Genomic DNA, 24,374 nt, shown 5'->3' with positions numbered 1-24,374 from the left:
TTTGCTGTTCTAACAGCTTCAAAAATACCTGGCTGTGTGTTGTTGGACATAGCTCCTGCTAATCTGTGGCCCCTGAGGTGTCCCAACATGCACAGCCAATGGTCAGCAACGAAGAGAGTTGTAGTCCAGCAACATCTGAAGAGGCAGAGGTTCCTCACTTCATGCTAAAAGGAAGGGTTGGGCCAGTAAAAACAGAGAGATAAATGATTTGTCATTGGGAACAACAGCAGAGAAGAGTCTTGTTGGCCAGGCAAGTCAGAAATCTTGACATGGAAGAGCTGGTGTGGCGTAGTGGTTAAGAGCGGTAGGCTCGTAATCTGGTGAACTGGGTTCTCATCTCCGCTCCTCCACATGCAGCTGCTGGGTGACCTTGGGTCAGTCACACTTCTTTGAAGTCTCTCAGCCTCACTCGCCTCACAGAGTGTTTGTTGTGGGGGAGGAAAGGAAAGGAGAATGTTAGCCGTTTTGAGACTCCTTCGGGTAGTGATAAAGGGGGATATCAAATCCAAACTCCTCCTCCTCCTCCTCTTCTTCTTCTTCTTCTTCTTCTTCTTCTTCTATCTGTCACCCGCCTCCTCACTGGCCGAAGCTTGGTGTTGTACAGGGGTCGAGTCCCCACTTTAAGCAAAGGGAATGATGGATTTGTCAATTTCAGGTTCTTGCTATTTCTCATATTTCCCATCTTAATAATTATTATCATTATCACTCTGGGCAGCTTCCAACACATATAAAAACAAAAATTCAGTTCCCCACATTTCTACATCCATTTTTGAAAATTCATCCACATTTCAGTGCACATTTTCCTATGCATTTTGACCTAACATACACATTGTTTTCACAAAGCAGTTTCCCCTAGTGCCGTACAATTTTGTCCTCTGTCCTCGCTAAGTTGACCCTCCTAGCTGATGCATGTTTGTGTATATCACTAGGCTGGGGACATGCATGGCAAGGTTCAGATAAATGCAAATGTCAAAGGATGAGTGTGTTTTGATTTGCATATCGCTCTGCAAAAGCAAAAGGGACGCGGGTGACGCTGTGGGTAAAACCTCAGTGCCTAGGACTTGCCGATCGTATGGTCGGCGGTTCGAATCCCCATGGCGGGGTGAGCTCCCGTCATTCGGTCCCAGCTCCTGCCCACCTAGCAGTTCGAAAGCACTCTTAAGTGCAAGTAGATAAATAGGGACCGCTTCCTAGCGGGAAGGTAAATGGCGTTTCCGTGTGCTCCGCTGGTGCTAGCTCACCAGAGCAGCTTCGTCACGCTGGCCACGTGACCCGGAAGTGTCTTCGGACAGCGCTGGCTCCCGGCCTCTTAAGTGAGATGAGCACACAACCCTAGAGTCGGACATGACTGGCCCGTACGGGCAGGGGTACCTTTACCTTTACCTTTACTGCAAAAGCTGAATTGGGCAGGTCTGCCTTTAAATGTGAGCTGAATCAGATATCTCCCCTCATCCCTAATGACACCTCTCAAGCCTCAGATTTCACAAGGGCTGTGAGCTTGAGCATTGGCATGGATTCTTATTTTAAATGCACAAAGCTGGCTGATGAGGCTTTTGCCCTGGGTGTTGAAGAGTCAGCTGATTGGCACTGTTCCACAGTTCATCAGTATGGCTGGCCTGTAGCAACCATCCTTCTGCCCAGTTCCAGGTCACTTTGTGGTCCACTTTGCAACAGCAGATTCAGTGTTATTAACTGCTCAGGGAGACATCTGAAATCTCCTCAGTTCTGCCTCTGACCTCCCTCTCAGTTTTGTTTGCCTCATTTAATGACTGCTCTTTAAATGGAGAGCATGTTGTTGTGGTTGTGGTTGTTTTTAATCTTTGCGAGACCCTCTGAGGTACGCAGAAGCGGAGCTCGGCTTGTATCAAAGATGGAGAACAGTTTCATGATGCTGAGATTTGCAGGAAGGAGACAGTGAGTGAATTGCTAAGAAAAGAAAGAAAGAAAGAAAGAAAGAAAGAAAGAGCGAGCTTCTCTGTGCCAAGGTTTCCCAGAGAGAGGCAGAGACTCCGATTAGGGCACCTAATGACAAAATGGAAAGTATTGGATAAAAATGACACAGATAAGAGGAGACAGCGGAAAAGAATAGCTCAACAAATGCCTCAACATGAAAGAGATGTGTACCAGAGTCACGGAAGATTATCTCTCATGTCACCGGCTTCATAAAGGAAACGCAGCCACAAGAGGATGAATTATGGGTTGCTCCCTAAATCTGACAGATATTTAAGCACTCAGCACAAAAGCTCACTTTGACTTTGGCAATTCCTTGGATTCATTGCTGCAAACCTGCTGTGGCATCTCCTAGCAGCCTGCCCTTGATCTGGCTGCTGTAAAAGCTGAAGCTGTTGTCCTTGTATTGTCTAGAGTACCACGTGGGACAGATTTGCCCCAGAAATTAGCTCACCAACGGGGGAGAGCCCATAAGCTGTGCATGCAATAGGTCCCAGTTTCAGTCTTTAGCACAGGGGTGGGAAACCTCAGGCCTTGGAGCCATGTTCAGCCCTCCAAGCCTCTGTCTGGCCCTCAGGAATCTTCCCAGGCCACAGGCTCTCCCCAGCCAGGTATCCTACTGCTTCTGCTTTGCAGAACCTTGAGTATTTTTGCCTGGCTGCATTGTGTCCTTGAATTCTGATAATACAGTCTGCACCTGTTTTTAGTTGTTTTTAGATGTTTCACCACTTGTGTGTTTGTTGCCCCTGGGCTATTTTGGGAGGAAGAGTGGTACATAAATTTAATAAGCAATAGCAACAAATAATAATGAAAATGTGATGATGATGAAAGTTATAAAATTAGAAGGAAAGCAAGCAAACAAATAAGGAAATGATACTAACATGTGCTTCATTGGATATTCACTGGAGGATAGAGAGGGGTGTATTTAGTAACAGGTCTGCTGTACAAAGGTAAAAAAACAAAAACATGTTAATTGCTCCATTCAGTTTTGCATATGGCCCTGCAGGCTGAAATGTGTCACTCCTGATTGCACCCCCCAAAAAAATGCACCTGGGGCAATGCCCCCCCAGCCCCCCATGCTATGCCACCGGTCAGATATACTCACTTTGCTTTTGAAGCACTGTCTAAATAATAAATGCATTTGACTCATCTAAAAAGAACTGGGGCTTTGTGAGTATTCCAATCCAACATTTACAAAGCACTTGCTATCACTGTGGTCCTTGCTCCAAGGCCTAGAAACTTTACTTGTAGCAGGGGGGAGAAACAGCCTTCTCAGTGTGAGTTGCATGCAGAGTGTCATTGTCTCTGCCAGGGATGCTGGGTCTTGTTTGTGGTCCTTGACAGGAAAAGACATGCCACTGGGATCTGGGAGCACCTAAAACCACCACCTCTGCCATTCACTGTTCCAACGTAAGCTTCTGGGGGATCGTGGAACAGAGAGAGACAGATGTGGCTTACTAGACTGAACCAAGCACAGCCTGCCTAATTGTAATGAGAAATACGAAACTTGTCCGGACGGGACCTGCTTGTTTCCAACCTGTTGTGCTACAGAGTAGGGCCACTGAAGTTACTAGACATGACTAACGTAGGATCATTAATTTTGGTGGGTCTGCTCTCAGTAGAACTTAGTTGGCTACAACCAGCAGTGCAGTAGCAAATTCAAAAGTGCTGGGTCCCTTAGTAATAGTCACAGCCACACACCTAAGATTATACAACCATCTAAGATTATACAATAATAATCATTTGAGATGCATTGCAATGATCAATGCAGGTATCTCTGTGTTGCCTTTCAGCCAGACGTATTTTCTGTGCACGCACATGGGCAGTTTCTCTTGAAACTGAAGCACCTTGTGTTTTCAGAGTTCCTAAATGCTTTGCTTTGGAGCATCCCGTGGCTAAAAAGCTCTCCTTTCATGTTGACTGTGTGGCTCTAGGACATTGGAGACAGGGACCATACTGCAGAAATAGTAATGAATTTTAAACCCACTGCAACCTCATCACTGAATACAAACCTACATAAGGAAGGACAGTCAGCTGCAGCATTCTACCAGATTGTCCCCTGCCAATGTACCCCCTACACCAGGTGTCCCATGCCTTCACCAAGGTGGAAGGGCAGTCAGGTACCCCCACCCTGGTTAGAAGGGAAGGATTGTTAAATAAGCAAAGGTATTTTTCTTGCACATCCAAACCCCGTTCTGGAAAGATGTAGGTTAAATCTCCAGTCCCAGCGGCAGTTGTTCTTCATTTGTCAAATGCAAATGTTATTAGTTTATACATGCGAGCGATAGAATACGTATTTGTTCTAAGGAGGCTTGTCTCTGTGGTCAATAGGATTACAATGTACCGTTCAATTACGCTCCTCATAAATGAAGATGCAAAGCTCCTCCAGCAGGCAGACCGTTTGGCAAATCAATTGAAAAGTCATTTTCATCACTAATAAGATTTAAAAATTAAATTTGGATCATTTTCTATTCACAAATTGATGGCCTAAATCAGCTCTGCTCCTGAAATTCAAGGACCTGAATGCAGCTGTTAGATGGGGAGAGGAGGAGAAGCAGAGGACTTGTGGATGTTCTCCATTCTGCCCTTTCATCTTTTGAATGTTTGCAGTAGCTTGGCTTTTCAGACTCTCATAAGGTGGATACAGTTGTTTTTCAGAGGCACAGAAAGGTGCTCTGGAAGAGCAGTGGTGGCTGCATCCAGTGGGCAGGGAGGTCAACAGTAGGTGGCGCCAGAGCCACTGGCAGGCACAACCAACTCATTCTAGTTTCATCCCCATCCTTCTTCTAGCTGAGTTCTTCAAGAAGAGAACCAAGGCTAGATTGTTATTCATTTCATTTCATGAGCAAAGCCTGCCGGATTAGGCCAGCATCTAGTCCAGCATCCTGTTCTCAGATGCCAGATGGAAACCTTCACGCAGATGCCAGATGTAAACCCTCAGATGCCAGATGGAAACCCTCATGTCACATGGAAACCCTCACGCGGGACTTAAGCACAAGAGCACTTGCTCCTCCTCTGGTTTCCAGCAATTTGCACTCAGAAGCATTACTGCCTCTGAATATGGAGGCAGAGCATAGTCACCATGGCTAGTAGCCATGTATCGCTTTCTCCTCTATGAATTTGTCTAATCCTCTTCCAAGCTGGTGGCCATAAATGCCTCCTGTGGAAGCAACTCCCAAGCGGGAGGCAGCTGCCCATCAGCGTCAACCCCTGAGCTGGATGTAAGGAAGAAATCAGGCAGGTCGGAGCTGGTGGAGGGCAGACTAAAGCTGGTAGGGTAGTATGTCGTGCACTCTAATGGACTAGCCTCCACTTTGGTTGAATCTGGTGTGCACACACACACACATTTTTAATCCTCCTGTCATTTCTGATCAAAGTTTTGATGCACTACCAAAAAAATAACCCCACCCCACTTAGGTCAGAGGCTATAAGGAACTGGTTTTGCTTTTCAACCTGGAGTGGGGGACAGCCAGGTGTCTAACCTCCTCCTCCCCCCGCCATGGCCTGCTGTTACCCACCTTTTTGTGTCAGGTGGACAATAGCAGAGGAAGCAAACTGCGCCCTCAAAGGACTTGATCTGGCCTCAAGACTGCCATTTGCTGACTCCTGTGTTGGTCGGTGAAGCTAAAGAAAGGTGTCTCTGTTATACTGGTTTCCAGTGGCAGAGGAAGGGGCAGGGAGGTGGTCCACCCCGGGTGCCATTTCTCAGGGGGGGTGACAAGACAGCACCCCGTGGAGGGCGCGCCCCGCCACCCCCAGGCGCGGCAGCACAAGCCACTGTCATCGCACTGCCACAGCTGTATGTGGAGGATCCCTCCGCCGCGAGTGGAGGACTGTTCTGCCGCCTCTGCAGCTGCAAGTGGAGGAGCCCGCCATGAGCAGAGGATCCCCCTGCCACCGCTGCAGCCGCGAACAGAGGATCCCACCGCTGTCTGTATGGCTCTCGAGCGGCGCCGGAGGTATCAGTGCCACTATGCGTGCATCGTACATAGCAGTGCTATGCATGCACTGTACGTAGCAGCACTGCATATGCGCTGCTGGTGGTTTGCCCCACCCCTGTGGGCAGTTTGCCCCACCCAACACCCCGCACCGGGTGCTTTTCCTTCGCCCCTGCTGGTTTCAGAACTCTTAATAATATACTGTCTCTCTTCAGATCTCCAGATTTTCTTGTGTTCAGAATAGAGCCTTCTTCATTACAGTTCTCACTTAGGTATTAGGTGGCTGCTCCATGGTAGGACTGCATCTCCTCAGTACAGAAGGTCAGACACAAAGCCTACCCAGGCCAACTCTCTGTTCTCACAGGTGTCCAAATAATAATAATAATAATAATAATAATAATAATAATAATAATAATAATGGCTTATCTCTAGGCCCCGCAGAACCTTTGCTCAACTCATCTGTGCCTATTATCAGGCTATGCTTGCGTCTCTTTCTCGTCATTTGAAGGTAAAGTGTCCGGTGCCAATGTGCCACATAGATCTCCTCCCCTTTTCCTATCTCTCAATAAGTATTGTCTTCCTCAGATGGAGAGGGAGAAAATGAAGCACTCCTTTTGGCTTAGTCTTTTCCTTGGTGGCAACTGCAGCACTGAATTTTAGAGGGAGCATGAGGAAGATGGTGGCAATTTCCCCCCATATTTCAGGTCCCTTGTTGAGGGCAACAGTGCTGAGCAAGGGGGGTGGGCCCGCTTCTTCTCCCACTTGGTTTCAAGGACAGAGGCAATGCATCTCTGGGAATTACAAAGAGCCAGTGTGGTGTAGTGGTTAAGAGTGGTAGATTCGTAATCTGGGGAACCGGGTTCGCGTCTCCGCTCCTCCACATGCAGCTGCAGGGTGACCTTGGGCTAGTCACACTTCTTTGAAGTCTCTCAGCCCCACTCACTTCACAGAGTGTTTGTTGTGGGGGAGGAAGGGAAAGGAGAATGTTAGCCGCTTTGAGACTCCTTTGGGTAGTGATAAAGCAGGATATCAAATCCAAACTCTTCTTCTTCTTCTCTGGCCCTTGGTCATACTGGGCCTTCTGGTGTGCATGCACTCCCAAAGGCAAGAGGGGAACATTGAAGTTTGACCATCAGGCAGGGGTGTGTTGCTGTGTTAAGAAGCTTTTCCTCTTTTTTCCCAGCGGTCAGCTGCCCTCCCAACAGCCACTATGAGAGTTGTGTGAGCGTGTGCCAGCCTCGCTGCGCTGCCATCCGGCTGAAAAGTGACTGCAACCATTATTGCGTCGAAGGATGCCAGTGTGATGCGGGCTACGTCCTCAACGGCAAGAGCTGCATCCTACCTCACAACTGTGGCTGCTATTCTGACGGCAAATATTATGAGGTAAGGCACCAATTCCAAAATGGCGGCTCCCAGGGCTTCTCAATTGTTTTGTGAGCATCTTCTTAGTCATAAGAATATAAGGAGTCTTCTAGTCACGTTGGCTATGATCTGCCTTCACAGTTGGAAGCACAGGAGCCAACTCCTAGAGACTGAGGGGTCTACATCCCCAAATAAAATATTTGAGGGGGCTGGGGCCCCCAAAAGCTGGTGGATATTGCCATTCAAATGGTGTCTGTGCACTGTGTCATGTAATCAATTATGCAGGGCAGGGCTTACTTGGGCTCCCCACCATATTTTGTTCAAGTTGACACCCCTTGTAGGAGGCAGTAATGTTTCTAAATACCACTTGCTGGAAATGAGGGTGCTTTGTGTTCGAATCCTGCTTTCATGTTTCCCACAGGCAGATCTGGTTGGCCCCTATGAGAACAGCATGCTGAACTAGATGGGCCATTGGACTCAACCAGCAAGCTCTTCTTTATGTTCTCAGGTTAAGATTTAGGAATAGTGGCATGTTTCACATTAACTTTCTTATCCTACAAATATTTTCTTTGAAGTACGTTGTATTGATTTCGATGGGCTTACGAGTGCTATTCCCCACCCTAGTTCTGTATCTGATAAAAGTGAGCAATAGGGATCAGCTCTTTTGAAAAATATTGACTGATGGTGGAGAAAAGCACCCTGCAAAGTGTCTTTCATTCAAATAACTCCAGGGTCAGGATTATCAAATACCCCCAGGGATCTGCCAATGTGGTGGTGGTGGGGATGCTACTTATCTGAATGGGGAGCAAGTTTATCGCTTTCTTTTTACCTTGTCTGGCAGCGTCTATGTTTTGGTGGACTCAGATAAGCTCCCTTGTTAAGGCAAAACTCATCTTAGAAGTTCAAACTACTTTTAAATTGAAATTTTGAGTGTTTGCTTGCATGGTTGTTGTTTTAAAAAACAATTAAAAATGCATAGTCAAAACAAAAAATTTTTTCCTTCCAGTAGCACCTTAAAGACCAACTAAGTTAGTTCTTGGTATGAGCTTTCGTGTGCATGCACACTTCTGTCTTTAAGGTGCTACTGGAAGGAAAAAAATTTTTTGTTTTAATTAAAAATGCATATATGTATTATATTCTTTCTGTGACTTGGATGAATTTTCCATGAGGATCAGGCTTAAAATATCCAAAGGGGATATCAGAATGAAGCGAGATCCTGCTCAAAAGCTCCTTTGCATTCATCAAGATTCATTTTTAAAACATGTGCCAGCAAATCTGAAGCACAGCTTTCATGGTTCATGTTGCTTTAAGGAGGAATGGGGTGGGGGGAGTACCTCTCTGTTTTAACGCGGGCTCTGATGCTTCCATGCTGTCAAAAGTGTTGCATAAAAACGAGGGTTTCTTCAAGGAGTACTCCTCATCTATATTCTTCCAAGCAGCAGCAACAATGACAAAAAAAATAAAAAAAAATAAAAACCAGCTGTAGAATTTGAAATCGCACACTGCAAATTATGGTGTTTTTCTACCCTAAGCTGCCTGTGGGATTGGATTGTAAATGGTTTCCAAATGAGAAGAAACCAGAGGATGGAGATGGAATGCTCTCTATCTGCCGTTGTTGCGTCTGACAATGTCTCTGCCTTAATAGCTTGATTTTGGGGGATGTAAACACAATGCCCTTGGGAACTCGCTCGCGCTCCTTCAGAAGGGTGAAATTTCCTCATAGATAATTCGCGGGTGCTGCAGGCAGCCGTATCTCTCTCTCTCTCTCTCTCTCTCTGCTATGCTAGTTTGCATTGCTGTCAGCTTTCGGTCTCCTTCTCCATTACCTTACAGCGTGATCCTGAAATAATGAACAATGGTGGTGCATTTAGTGGCATAGTTCTGTGCGTTATGTAATATTAATCAGTTTAATCCACACAATGGAATGACAAATTCCCTGTAATGAGGCTGAGCTTCCAGACTTGCTTTTGCATGGTGGGGTGCGGGGGAATACGGCAAAATTAAACTTTAATTTGATGACCTCATTTGCATGAACTGAGAGGGAGATCCTTCCCTGTTGCTTATGCCAGTGCAACTACTGAATCCCAAGGATTTACTCCTAGTTTATATCAGTGAAAGATATAAATTCAGGAGAAAAGAAATTTTTAGGCTTTGAATTCACTGATCTGAAATAATAAATGGGTGAGACAGGAGCACAATCAGAAACCAGAATGGAGCCTTCTTGTTTTGTTTTGGGGATAATGAATAAATGTGTAGCATTTCAGTGATGCCCATAGTTCCAGCTTGTGACAGCCCTCGTTTTTTAATACTAGTCCTGATAAATCACTATCCCTGTTTGTCTCTATTTTTGCTGTGTGCTGATGCCTTGTAAAGATTTTGGCAGTGCGAGTTGCTAGAGTTGTTGCCAGTCTTCAGAGCTGAGCTTCCAACTCAAGTTACATCTCTGGGTCAGAAGCAGGTTCTTCTTGCATCTAGCGCACATGCTTTGAAATGTATGTTCATTGGCAGTCTGTCGTGTGATAAGAGCACATGATGGAGCGTCTCCACCCCCATCGTTCTGCCCAGACACTGAGATCCAGTGCCGAGGGCCTTCTGGCAGTTCCCTCACTGCGAGAAGCCAAGTTACAGGAAACCATGCAGAGGGCCTTCTTGGTAGTGGCACCCACCCTGTGGAACGCCCTCCCACCAGATGCCAAAGAGAAAAACAACTACCAGACTTTTAGAAGGCAACTGAAGGCAGCCCTGTTTAGGGAAGCTTTTAATGTTTAATAGATTATTGTATATTACTATTCTGTTGGAAGCCGCCCAGAGTGGCTGGGGAGACCCAGCCAGATGGGCGGGGTATAAATAGTAAATAGTTGTTGTTGTTGTTGTTGTTTGCATGAGGACTCAAGTCCTGCCATAAAGAATTGAAAATCTGGAGAACCACAAAACTTGGAAGATCATATAATCATAGAATTGTAGAGTCGTAAAGAGACCCTAGGGACCCGGGTGGCGCTGTGGGTTAAACCACAGGGTCTAGGACTTGCCCATTGTTCAGTCCCTGCTCCTGCCAACCTAGCAGTTCGAAAGCATGTCAAAGTGCAAGTAGATAAATAGGTACCACTCCAGTGGGAAGGTAAAAGGCATTTCCGTGCACTGCTCTGGTTCGCCAAAGTAGCTTAGTCATGCTGGCCACATGACCCGGAAGCTGTACGCCGGCTCCCTCAGCCAATAAAGCGAGATGAGCGCCGCAACCCCAGAGTCAGTCACGACTGGACCTAATGGTCAGGGGTCCCTTTGCCTTTACCTTTAAAGAGACCCTGGGGGTCGTCTCTAGTCTTAGCTCCTGCAATGCAGGAATGTGAACTGAAGCATCTGTGACTAATGGCCATCCAACCTCTGCTCAAAAACCTCGCAAAGAGAGATCACCACCTCTTATAGGAGTCTGCTCCGCTGTCAAACAGCTCTTACCACCAGAAAGTTCTTGCAGATGTTTCGTCAGAATCTCATTTCTTCTAACTTGAATCCATCGTCTCGGGTCCAAGTTACAAGAAAAGAGATTCCAGCATCAGGATAATTACATTCTGATCCACACATTAGTCACACATTCAGATGTGGGGAATAATATTTTAGTTTTCCTGATTAAAATGCTAGCACTTCTAGCTCATTTTTAATGTTCCTTTCCCACTGCAGTACCTGTTGCATTATGGAACTGTGGCTTTTTGACTGATATACTGGCACGCTGTGCTAAATTTCATTCACACCAGTGGGCGAGCTGCAGCAAAACAATGATTGTCATTGAACAACATCGCTACTCCCCCAGCCTATCTGCACATGCCTTCTGCTCCCCCATGATTCCCCCATGAAAAGAGCAAGGAAGAACTGTATGCCTGTATATCACCCCAGATTTCCTCACTCTGCTCCTGTGATTTTCCAGCGCAAAGGGTCTACAAATTGACTTTTTTTCTGAATCAAATAACATGGAAGTGAGTGCTAAACATGTTACGTTCCTTCAGTTTTCCAAAAGTGACAATTATGTCACTTGAAAGCCCATATATAATACAAAAATTAAGAGGCAGGGTAATTCTGGGGGGAATGGAATAAATCACTATGTGAATGCAACCTAACAGGTACAGATCCAATCAGTTTTTATCCAGATTCCTACTACTCAAGCAACCCTACATGTCTCCTGAACTACTCAAGCAACCCTACATGTCTCCTGTGAAATGTTGAAGGGTAGAGATAATTTGTTATGGAATTATTTTGATGTTCAAAAGCACCCTTTACCTCTTCTTTCAAAGTCATAATTGCAACCCTTTCGCAAGGTCTGTTGTATTGCCAGTTTGGACTGCAGGATGGCTGCCATGAATAATGGCTCGTGGAGCCAGCTTTGCCTCTCCACTTTCTAGCAGTTACTTTCTTTTGCAATGTGGCTACCGCAGCCCCTTATCAACTGAGAAGCAAGCTCATGCGCTCAATTATTCTATAAATCTAATAACAAGAGGGGTGGAATGTAATGCGTGCTCCTCTGCAAAAGTACACATCGGTGGTCAACAGGATATTTGTTGAGCTCTGTTTGGAACGAGGAGAGAAGCGAGGTTGCTGTGGAAACTGTAACTTTGAATCTCCTTGCTTTTACAAGCGATAAAGGTGTCAGCGAGCAGTATTGGTTTGCAATTTTTCACACCCCTTTTTGGGCGGCCAGAATTAAGCCCTCAAGTCAGGTTGTGTGTAAAAACAAACCTGGAGGAAGGGAGGGAAGGCAAGGAGCACTCGAAAGCTTGCTGACCTTGCAGTGCTTTGGCCGACCTATAGGGAAGCGATCTAGAGTCTCCTTTCATTCATTTGCCCTTGTCTGTTGGAAGCAGTGCTTTTTTCTGGCCCTACTCAACGGTACATTCCTCGCACCCTCATGGTCCCTTCCAACTCTATGATTCTACTATTCCTTCCCCCATCCACCATGCCCAGTTCCTAAGAAAAAGGCTGATTAGGTGGAAAGGCAACTGTCAATGCTTTTATTCCAGACTTTCACTACAGTGGTACCTCGGGTTACATATGCTTCAGGTTACAGACTCTGCTAACCCAGAAATAGTACCTCGGGTTAAGAATTTTGCTTCAGGATGAGAACAGAAATCGTGCTCTGGCAGCCCGGCGTCAGCAGGAGGCCCCATTAGCTAAAGTGGTGCTTCAGGTTAAGAACAGTTTCAGGTTAAGAATGGACCTCCAGAATGAATTAAGTACTTAACCCGAGGTACCACTATATTTTCAGGTGGGATTCAGTCACATACTGGCAAATTCAAGTTGTCAAACTAAAGCTGATTCTCTTGTGCAACAAACCTGGCTGCTTCCTCCCAAAATTGGACTTTACGCGATAAGGAAAGTGTTGAGAAAATGCACTAGAAAGTGGGGCATAAACAGTTTCTTGATACAATGTCACCTAACCTGCCTGCAAATGAATCAGAATGAAAACTCAGTAGATAACCAGTGTTGTCTAACCTGACTGCAAACTTTGGACATACAAATCGGGATGAATGGTGAATAAAGAGCGACCTTTCCCCACAGTTAACGATAGTTCAGAAATTGTGTTATGCTAAGGGCAGGCTCACACATGTATGTATGACACTTGATTATTCAGCCGTTGATAGCTGTCAATTGAATGTGAACTATTTCCACCCTACAACTCTTCATTCACTCAAATGTAACACCATACTATGGTTTGGCATTGTGTGTGCAAACAGAGCCTCATGTTCAGCTGTTTCTTTCTTCCATTGCATGACACAACTTCTTCACTTACTGTTAGGTTCTCAGCAAACCATTGCCTGCCCTTAAACCAGGATACAAAACCTTGTTTATTTCCTTGATTGGGATCCTGGTTTGAGGGCAAACTGTACTTTGCATAAACCATAGTTTGCTGTGTTCAGACACAATGGCAAACAATGGAGAAGGAAGCAGGAATGCACAAGCACAAGGCTCTGCTCTTGCATGTAAGGCCAAACCATAGTTTGGTGTTACAAGTTTTAGAGATAATGTGAGGTGATATGGAAGTTCTGTCAGTGACAGCTGACCCAAATAGCTAAGTCACAAATGCAAATCATCACCTACTGCTATGATCACCAACTGATGAACATGCATCTGTGAATGAGGCTCACAGATGAATCCAGATGTGCACTTAATATAATGAAAGTCTCAAGTTTTTCTTTTTTATGTATGACTGTTGCTCTTTGCCAAGCCTACTAGTGCACACTTTAAGGATTTTCTGGCCATATTTAGGAGCACACACAGGCATCACATCACAGATAGGCAGCCATTCTCCAGGAAATGACCCTTTGGGATGCCTGCATGTACTCTGGGGAGAAGCACACAGACAAAATCCACAGGTTTCAGTGTGATAAATGCCTAAAGTCCCAGCCACCCGCAGATCAGCTGACAACATGCAGAGTGTCTGTTTAAATAGGTACTACATGACTGCCCTCTCCTGGTTGCAAGGAACACTCTATGTCAATCAGCACAAGAGTCTGCAGAGCCCTGTTCTGTTGCAAATGTCTTGAAACCAAACCAAAGTAAATTTTAGGGTCAGGCCACTATCTGCTTGAAAAGATTATGATGGTCTTTGTTTCTAAAGAGAAGTATTTATATATTGCCCTCTCCCAAAACACCAGGGTAGTATATAAATGAGTGGCTACTCAAGGGACATTTTAAGGCAACTGCTCAAGTGTACTGGCATAAAAAGGTATTCAGGAGATTCTTGAAAGCCCATAGTAAGGATGCCTGCCAAATACAGATTTGGAAGAGTGTTTCGCAGGATGGAAATAGCAACACTAAATGCTCAGCTCCTAGTGGAGGCCAGTGTGGTGTAGTGGTTAAGAGCGGTAGTCTCGTAATCTGGGGAACCGGGTTCGCGTCTCCGCTCCTCCACATGCAGCTGCTGAGTGACCTTGGGCCAGTCACACTTCTTTGAAGTCTCTCAGCCCCACTCACCTCACAGAGTGTTTGTTGTGGGGGAGGAAGGGAAAGGAGATTGTTAGCCACTTTGAGACTCCTTAAAGGGAGTGAAAGGCGGGATATCAAATCCAAACTCTTCTTCTTCTTCTTCTTGGGCCTCTATAATGCAGCAGACAACAGCACTTCTCCAGATTCCCTCAGTGTTCGGGCTGGGATATAGGGCTCTGTGAGTTCTTAAGGTACCCGGGACCTAGCAGTAGTAACAACAACAAAAATAATTCTTGTTTTGTAGCTAGCATTGCTCTGTATGAATGGGATCCATTTCTCACATTGGCTTTTCTGACCAGGGAGCATCATTTCTTTTTCTCAATCCAGGTATATCACATCAAACAGTGGAAATGTGGCAGGGGTCTTAATACACACGATTGTCCGAATGTGAAAAAAAGCAATTTCATTTGATTCTTTTTAAAATGTATCTCTCACTTTCTCTTCAAAAGACATCAAAGCAGCTAACAATGTGGGTATAATTAAAACAATCTGGACCATCACAACACTAAACAAAATTGGCGCAACAGCAAACAATAAAGCACTGAAGCAAACCTGCATAACCCCATCAAAGCAGTAAGCAAAGAAATGAAATCAATATGAAGACACAATCTCATCAACAGCAACAAGAAGGACATTCAGAAATGGCAGTCAGCCACCACTAAAAGCCTCCCAGAAGAGCCAGATCGTATCTAGGAGGCTGACAGACAAGGGCTGTGTACACACTATTCATTTAAAGCGCACTCTCTTCCTCAAAGAATCCTGGGAACTGTAGCTTATCCCTCCCACAGAGCTACAATTCCCAATACCCTTAACAAACTCTAATCCCCAGAACTCCCTGAGGGAGTGGAAATGTGCTTTAAATGATGGGAGCCAGCATGCTTTCCTGGGTACAGTGTTCTGTAGGGTTGGTATCATGATCAAAAAGGTATCACTCCTCAGACCCACCCACCCCACTTGTTAGCCAGCAGGCACACAACACGACCCAGAACCTCAAGTGTTGAAAAAAGTGCATGTACTTTGGATTCTTGTTTTTGATTTGGGCATTCACTGTGACCACATGTACACCCTTTTTTGGATGGATCCACTGTGGGCTTTCATGTTATTGCTTTTCATGTTTCATTCACGTTATTGCTTCCTTCTCTTTCTTGCTCATTTCCTGCAGCCCAAGCAGCTCTTCTGGAGCAGCGACTGCACCCGCCGCTGCCGCTGTTTCCGCCGCAACCTCATCCAGTGCGACCCACGGCAGTGCAAGTCGGACGAGGAGTGCGCCCTCCGGAATGGAGTTCGTGGCTGCTTCAGCAAGAAGAGTTCCTACTGCATTGCGGCAGGTGGAGGGGTGTTCCGCACGTTTGATGGTGCCTTCCTCCGCTTCCCTGCCAATTGCGCCTTTGTCCTCTCCACAATCTGCCAGAAACTCCCTGATGTCTCCTTCCAGCTCATCATCAATTTTGATAAGTGGTCGTCCCCAAACCTGACAGTCATCTCACCTGTTTACTTCTATATCAATGAAGAACAGATTCTTATCAGCGATCGTAATACTGTCAAGGTACAGTACTGACTCATTTAGAATGCTAAATCGTAAGAGCCTGCTGGATGAAACCAGTGGCCCATAGACCCAGCATCCTGTTCTCATAGTGGCCAACCAGATGCCCATGGGATGCCCACAAGCTGGACCTGAGCACAAGAGTGCTCTCCCCCTCTGGTGGTTTCTAGCAACTGGTATTCAGAAGCATTCTGCACCTAACAGTGGAAGCAGAACAAGAGCCATCAGGGGCAATTTAATCCATAGGTAGCTGGTGGTCCCCTAGGAACTGTCTAAATCCCAATACTCCAGTAATGATACACAGCATCCTATTCCAGGTAGTAAGCAAACCCATGGGGGCAGGGGTGTTCAGCCAAGAGTTCATTTACAAACGGGGTTCTTGACACATCCAAGTAGATTCCTGGATGCGTAGAGAAGTTACACACCAGCAAGGATCAGATGGTGCTTCAGTAGCAATTTGGAGTTCACCGAGGTTCTAAATAGGCTGCACATCATTCCAGGTGGCTACCTTAACCCCCACCAATGAAAGACCCTGTATTTCAAGGGGCCATGCTTGATTCAGTAGGCTCTGGCAGTGTTGTGAAGATGGAGGCTCAACTGCAATTTCTGGAGTGGACTGTTTGGGATAGGAGAGTGATGACAACAGGCTCCAGGGAAAGTGGGATGGTTTGAGCTGAGACTGAATCCTTGCTCCAATCTGTCACTTTCTTGAAGTCCATGGTCTCACCCTTTAGGTACAGAAAATCTGATCCTGGTGTTATGACCTACTTAGGCTAATATTAGGTGCTTGTCTTGACTGTTAACTAGGACCTGAACCTGTAGCCTCTGAAATTGAAAGCCCCTCTAGCACGAGCTGAAGAGTTGGCTTTCCTTGCTAACAGAAAGTCCCAATCTTTTTTTGTGAAAGTTTCTGGTTGGAAATTTGGAACATTGAATTCTGAAATTCAAATTTATTCATTCCAAAATTCAGCTAAACCAATCAGCTTAATTTGATGTGTTCATTGTGTAAGATGACTGGCATCAAGTTCTCACACGCAATTGGAACATAGGAGTTTAAACCTTCCAAACTGAGTCTTACAAATTTTCATATGATCTTGTCCATTTTTATAAGTTAGCCAGAAAAGAGAAAAAGATGCATTAATGTAGCATGAAATATTGCTTGATTTCTTGATCAGGTGAATGGGACACAGGTGAACGTCCCCTTTGTGACTGGTTTGTCAACCAAAATCTACAGCATAGAGGGCTTCCTGGTCATTGATACCAGCCCAGATATCCAGATCCATTACAATGGCTTCAACGTCATCAAAATCGCCATCAGTGAGCGACTGCAGAATAAAGTATGTGGCCTTTGTGGGAATTTCAACGGGGATCGCACAGATGATTATGTCACCTTGCGAGGGAAGCCGGTGGTGAGCAGTGTGTTCCTGGCCCAGAGTTGGAAGACGAATGGCATGCAGAAGAGGTACATGGAGTGATGCAGGGGGGGGGGCTGGGGAAAGGGTGCACATTCCAGCCAGGCAAAAGCAATTGAGGGCAGGGCAAGACAAAAGCAATTGAGAAGGATGTGGAGCAGCACCAATGAAAGACATGGCCTGAGGAGAAGAGATGTGGTTTAGAGATGGGATGGGACTCGGAGGCACTGTTTTACAGTGGCTCTGTTCCTTCCTAGAGAGGTGAACCCAGAAGGTGGTCTGGGGGACTCCTGTTGGCCTGTGGGGTCCCTCCGGGTTCTGCACTGTCCCCCATGCTATTTAACAAAAACCACTAGGAGAGGTTGTTGGGGTTCGGTGCCACCAGTATGCTGATGACACTCAGGACTCAGCTATACAGCTACAAATAAAACGTTTTAAGTCTGTTGTAAAGTGCAATATACAAATGTGACACTAGGTAGCGACAATGAGCTATGGCAAAGTCAATGTATTTTTTTCAAAACTTTTTTAAAAAGCATTTTCACAATGTTTTTTCTATGTGTGTAGATTCCACCTCAGTTCTATTTCTCCTTTCCACCTAGAGCCAAGGAAGCTGTCTCGGTTCTAAACCATCATCTGTCATCAGTAATAGACTGGATGAGGGTGAACAAATTGAAGTTTAATCCAGGCAAGATAGAGGTGCTCTTGGTCAGTCGGAAGGCAGAACAGGGAATATGGATTCAGCCTGTGCTGGATGGGGTAACACTTCCCCTGAAGGCAAGGTTTGCAGTTTGGGCATGGTCCTGGGCTCAGCCCTGAACATGAATGGCCAGGAGTACATTTGCACAGTGAAAGCTAGTGCACCCATTCCTTGAGATGTCTGATTTGGCCACAGTGGCACAGTTACATCCCATGCCTTAGTGACATCCCATTTGGATTGCTGTAACACACACTACGTGCTCAAAAACCTCAACTGCCTCAAAAGAGCTGCAGCCAGATTGTTGACCAGAGCTGATCATAGGGAGCATAGACTCCCTTGCTAGAGGAACTGCACAGGCTACTGGTGGTCTGTTTCCAGGCACAACTCAAAGCGCTAGTTTATCACCTATAAATATCTACATGGCTTAGGTTCGAGCTGTCTGAAAGACTGTATTCCCTCATACAACCCTGCTCAGGTTTTGAGATCTTCAGGGGATTCCCTTCTCTTTGTTTCAGCACCCTCACAAGCGTGCTTGGTGGGGATGCAGGAGAGGGCCTTCTCAGTAGCTGCTCCCAGATTTTGGAGCACCCTCCCTAGAGAAGCTAGACTGGCTCCTCCTTGCTGTCCTTCTGCCAGCAGGCAAAGACATTACTGTTCCGACAGGCTTTGGGGAATCGACTGCTTTTATCGTATTTTTTGCTCTATAAGACTCACTTTTTCCCTCCTAAAAAGTAAGGGGAAATGTGTGTGCGTCTTATGAAGCGAATGCAGGCTGCGCAGCTATCCCAGAAGCCAGAACAGCAAGAGGGATTGCTTCTTTCACTGCGCAGCGATCCCTCTTGCTGTTCTGGCTTCTGAGATTCAGAATATTTTTTTTCTTGTTTTCCTCCTCCAAAAACTAGGTGCGTCTTGTGGTCTGGTGCATCTTATAGAGCGAAAAATACGGTAATTAAAGGGCTGGTGCTTATTGGCTTATTGTAATTATTGCTGTGTTTTAAACAAATTTTAGATATGTATATAGTTTAGATACTATCAGTGTTTAATTGTTTTTTAATGATAGTTTTTTCTATGTTTTTAGCGATTCTTGTTTTTATTTGTAAGCTGTCTTGAGTCCCATCAGGGAAAAAGACAGGATAACTACTACCACCACCACCACCACCACTACTACTACTACAATAAAAGATTCCTGACAGGCTGCATTCAGTCCCCTGGGGCCCTGAGGTTCCCCATTCTCGCTCTAGGTGAAGGAAAGGACAAATTCTCATTTCCTGAGCCTGCTGCAAAAGCCGGGACAAGAGTTTGGAGACTGCAGAATCCCAATTTGCACTTGTCTCTTTATATATTATATAAAAACAAGTAGACTTTTAGCTATTTCTGGTTGCAGTGAAAATCTTAAAAGGCCTGGACAATGTCTATTTAATGAAAGATAAGACAGGGTGGGCTTTGGTTCTTTCAGGGGCCAGGAGATGCAGCTTCTGCATGCAACACGCATTCATGTGCCAGAGCTGGGTCATGAGCAAGTGGGAGCTAGGAATCATGCCAGGAGTCAGAGGTGAGGAGGCCAAGTCAGAGAACAAGCCTCAGCCAGCAGAAACTATTATTGCTCAAGCAAAGTCCAAGCCCACGTAGGAAGGCTTTTTATAGTCCCTCCTGTTGAGAAAAGCCAATGGCCAGTCTGGGTGAGTGGAGCCACTCTCTTGCATGGAGACTACTCACTGCCTAGAAATATGTTCCGTACTCTAGCCCTAGTGCCTCACTGCACACAGACATGGTTTCCTGATACAGCTTCCACCGCTGTCCTCTTCCCCATGCTTCTTGTACACCTTTCCACATCTTCAGTATTCTGCAGTTTTTTGTGGTTTTTGTGATTCCAGCTGCAATGAGCTTCAATACGCTCAGTACGCTGCCACCTGCGACAACGTGCAGATCCAGGTCCTGCAGAGCGACAGCTACTGCCTCAAGCTTACTGACATGAAAGGCTTCTTTCAGCCTTGTTACGGGCTGCTGGACCCAATGCCCTTCTATGAATCCTGCTTTCTCGACGGCTGCTACAACCAGAAGAAGTACCAGCTCTGTGGCTCTCTGGCAGCCTATGGGGAGGCCTGCCGCTCCTTTGGAATTCTCAGCACAGAATGGATTGAGAAGGAAAATTGCTGTAAGCGAGCTAGGATTAGTTCCATCTTCCTACTGAGAAATTCTCAAACGTTGTCCCAGTGGGCTTCCCTAAGTCAATAAAACAGCCGTTCAAGGGCACATTTGGCATGTTAGATCCTGCTGTTGACCAGCTACGTTATTGCAGATTTATCGGGAGCACAATAAAGGGCTATCTAGGCAACACTTTCAGCATGTAACAGCCTTGGGTGCCAACTTTTTATTTCAGGGAAGCAAGAGGCATTGTAAAAAAAATAAAAATAAAAAATCCCAAACACATTAGATCTTAGACTCTGAAATATATGAATTGTAGCCAAATACTTGGAGTGGAACCACTGAAGATAATAGCATGCCCTACACAGATTCATTGATTTCAATGGGACTGCTCTGAGTAGAAGTTAGTTGGGTGCAGCCCTGCATTACAGCCAGTTGATTCACTGTGTTCCTTGCCATCTAATCTTAGAGATCCCTTCTGGATAGTATTCTTGAACTTCATCATTGCAATGGTGAACATAAAGACCTAACATAATTCCCTTGATTATGACAAATGATTGATTGCACCTTAGATTAATTCACATCTCCCCAACAAAGGCTGGTTAACATAGGAAAAAAGGCCCAGGTCTTCTCTTGTGTTAGCACTTTGTGTGTAAGTGATAAACAGCAGCTCATGTAACTGGTCTTAAAATAAATTGGTTGTCCTTCTTTGTTTCCCCCTCCTTTTTCCTTTTTAGCAGGAGTGGTTGAAGATCCTTGTGTGGGGGCAGATTGTCCCAACAGAACTTGTGAGGTGGAGAATGGAGGAGAGCTGTGTGGCTGCATAGAACCACCACCCTATGGAAACAGTGAGTTACCAGTGGTTGTGTTGAAGCTGCCAAGGGGTGACTGGGAAAGCATCTTTAACACATCCCTGTTACAGAGGGAGCATAAATGCATTCATAGGTGATCCAAACAGCAAGCATTCTCTGCTTACTGTAGGCTTCCCTAAAACCTGCAGCCCCCAACTCCATGTGTTTTCATATATTCCCCAATTATGCAGGCAGTGTGCCTGTATCATGGATACTATCCTGGTGATGTGAAATATCAATATCAATTTCCATTATTATTTATTTCCCGCCCATCTGGCTATGTTTCCCCAGCTACTCTGGGGCATTAAAACTTTACTAGACAGTCACAACCAGCATTGAGTCTCTGGCATGATCTTCTGCATGTATCACTGTGTCCTTCACATATATGATCCAGGCACAGTGAATTAACAGTGCATTGTCCCTTCAAGAACAGTCCAGCCATCTCTCTCCCTCCCATCCCTTAGTTTAGGACATGGGTAGCCAATGCAGTGCTCTCTAGATGTTGTTGATTTACAACTCCCATCATCCCTCACCATCAGCCATGGTGGCTGGGCTGAAGAGAGCTTAGCATTTGTTAGGCTTCATATTGGCTAGTTTAGAAGTCTGCTATAATCCAGTGAGTAACTTGTGATGTCAGTCTTGGTGCTCGTAATTTCAAGGTTTGTTGAGGTTGTAGATCTGGTTTTCACGTTGGCTGAGTGTTGTATGCAATGCAGCGTTAAGTTAAAGTCACCTAGCAGTGTATTTGTTCCACTGCCAGAAAACTGTTGCGCAAAGAAAAACAAAGTACATTTTCCAAAGATGGTTAAGAAACAGATTGCACACAAAAATCAGCTATTGGACAACAAGGGTTGGCTGTTTCACAAACAGCTTCCACAATTGCAGGCGCTGCATTGGATTCCTTTGTTGCTCAACCTTTGAACTCTTGCACTAGTGGATGGAGAACATTGGATGCAGCCTTGAGTTTTTCTCCTCGCAAATAATATTAAGTATGTGTAGTCAAAAGGAACCTTGGTTTTTTCCCTTATATCTTCCATCTTTTCTACCCCTGGTTTAGGAAGTATCAGACATCAGTTTTGTAGGTGTGATGACGCTAAATTTTTGTTTCTGGAATACTGTCCATGCTCTTAGATACAAGGATGTTACAGAACGATCGTAGGACTAAGATGACAGAAATTAATGATTTGAATGGAATTTGTTCGGACGGGGTGGAAGTTTCATATTGTCACAGAAACTTTGAATTGCTCTTCAGCTAAGATACATTTTGTTCTAGTTCAAACAATTGTAGTTTGTGCAATGCCAAGTTACCTTAGTGGTGAATCAGTCCACGGGAACATAAAAATAGCCCATTATTTCATCACCTTATTTCATCTCATTTTTCTCCCTTGGGTCTCAGCACTGGAATGTTTCCTGTGGCAGAATTTTCCATTGCTTCATCCAGCCTTGTTTTCCACTTGACCTGAGTCCCGAGGCTTCAACTGATTTCCATACAAATACACAGGGGTTTTTTTTATTTAAAAAAATCCTAACACCATTAAAAATCAATTTTGCACAGCTATCTTCCTTGCTGTCTGTGAATGTCAATTGCTTGTAGCCTCAGCTCGCCAGCCCTGGAAAATATCACTTGGAACTGTCCATCAAACCTGAATTGAGGAGGGAAGGGGATTTATTCTGCATCCCCATCAGAGAGTCTGACTTAAGACTTCTGGTCCTGGTAGAATGCCAGGTGTATTTTTGTGTATTTTGGGAGATCACATAAGAACACATAAGAATGTGTCCAAATTCAAAAGGATATACAAAACAGCTTTTGTAGTAATCAACATGAGAGATTATTGTATGGCATGACTGCATGGCTAACAATGGTTAAGATTCAATTAAACAATGATTAAGAGTCAACTAAAATGGGTTAAATCTATTTGTCACCTGAAACTCAAGAAGCAAAACAAGGTCAAGGAGTACCCTTCTAAGCAGATGTAATTTACCCAGGACAGGACAGACTCCTAGACCTCTCACATTTGGCTTGCAATCCATCAAAATCACCATCTTCTTGAGATTTATTTCCAACTTGTACTCTCTAAGGATTGAGTGCTGCACCAGAAGCTGATGTAAAACTTAAAATAGAGCTGGATGTTATCTGCATACTGCTGACACCAGACTGCAGTTTTGTACAACTGCACCTATCACCTGCATATAAATATTAGACTAGCTTTACACTAGATAAGCCATTAATATATGCAAACAGTCATTCCTAGGCACCATGCACTTCCATCTTAATGAATTAATCTTACAATTAATCTGACTTCCTCAGTCTTGCATAAATAATAGGGGAGGAAATCAGCTGGCCATCAGGACTAAGGCTTTGATTGAAATGAATTGTTAATGTTCACGTCCTTTACTTCTATTTTCGACCGTGTTGTGGCCTTTAAATGGTATTTTGACTAGTAAATGTGATAGAAATCCATTTGCCAATTGCCTAGCCCTTATCTGCACACAGCTCCCCACTCCTTTTCTTTTTCATTGCAGACACGCAAGACATCCTGGATGCTGAGGTGACCTGCAAAGCTGCCCAGATGGAGGTGTCCATCTCAAAGTGCAAGCTGTTTCAGCTGGGCTTTGAAAGAGAAGGGGTGCGCATCAATGACCGCCACTGTCCTGGCATTGAAGGAGAGGATTTCATCTCCTTTCAGATAAATAACACCAAGGGCAACTGTGGAAACATAGTGCAGGTCAGAATGTTTGAGGAACTCTGGATTTGCTCCTATTCTCTTGACACTCTTCTTCAGCTCATTGATTGTTCTGGGCTTGTCACTAGAGGTTTTGCATCCCTGCCATCAAAACATCATCAAATGCATTTTGAATGTTACATACATACAGCACCACTGGTGTATATGGTACTTTACAGAGTTTCATAAGCAAAAAAATTAAGCCATGTCAGGAGAGCCAGCAGCAGTATATCACACTGTGCAAGTTGGAGTTAACTCTTTATTAACAAAACCCATGATCTGCACGAGTGTCGGGCCTAATGAACACAGCAACTCATCTCCAGTAGGTGTTGCCCCCATGAAGCAGTTGCTGAGACTGAAGGTCCCTGCCCCCCACAGCTGCCTAAGTCTCCTGCTCTCCAGGGTGCTTCCCAAGCAATCTGAGACTGTGTTTGTGTTTGTGTGTCACCAAACTCTTCTCTGCCCTTTTAATGCCTCTTCTGGTTCTGGGAGGCAAGCAGGTAGGGGAGCTAATCTCCCAGACAAGGAGGGGGAGACCCCCACGACTCTTCAACAGCCTGACCCATCTCTGCTTCTTGGTCCTGTTACTTCCTCAGCTCCCGACATCTCCTCTTCCCTCTATTCTCCCTCTGATCACTCATCATTGTCCCACCTCCATTCCTTGAGCTCTGAGCCTTCCTCCCTTGTTGGTTCCCCAACTGGTTCCTCCCACTATTCCTCTGTATCCAACCAATCCACGACAGGCAGGTCCTGCCCTTAGGAAGCTTATGATATATAATAG

General features: G+C 45.2%; 2 protein-coding genes across 3 annotated transcripts in view; one reads left to right on the top strand and one right to left on the bottom strand.

Annotated features, from left to right (window-relative positions):
• The window catches only part of TECTA (tectorin alpha), an 89,339-nt gene that overhangs the window by 56,970 nt on the left and 7,995 nt on the right, over positions 1 to 24,374 (top strand). The window contains exons 12-17 of the mRNA XM_053367793.1: positions 7,072 to 7,271; positions 15,385 to 15,768; positions 16,941 to 17,227; positions 19,749 to 20,029; positions 20,757 to 20,867; positions 23,394 to 23,596. Coding sequence (XP_053223768.1) covers positions 7,072 to 7,271; positions 15,385 to 15,768; positions 16,941 to 17,227; positions 19,749 to 20,029; positions 20,757 to 20,867; positions 23,394 to 23,596 — 1,466 coding nt within the window. The remainder of the gene's footprint in view (positions 1 to 7,071; positions 7,272 to 15,384; positions 15,769 to 16,940; positions 17,228 to 19,748; positions 20,030 to 20,756; positions 20,868 to 23,393; positions 23,597 to 24,374) is intronic.
• Positions 22,365 to 24,374, bottom strand: part of LOC128403122 (uncharacterized) — a 33,387-nt gene continuing 31,377 nt past the window's right edge. For both annotated transcript variants that reach the window (XR_008327875.1, XM_053367790.1), the window contains one exon: positions 22,365 to 22,513. The gene's annotated coding sequence lies outside the window, so the exon portion shown is untranslated. The remainder of the gene's footprint in view (positions 22,514 to 24,374) is intronic.

The sequence above is a fragment of the Podarcis raffonei genome, chromosome 15 (genome assembly GCF_027172205.1).
Source record: "Podarcis raffonei isolate rPodRaf1 chromosome 15, rPodRaf1.pri, whole genome shotgun sequence".
NCBI lineage: Eukaryota > Metazoa > Chordata > Lepidosauria > Squamata > Lacertidae > Podarcis > Podarcis raffonei.
This window is presented reverse-complemented; position numbering and strand designations above follow the sequence as displayed.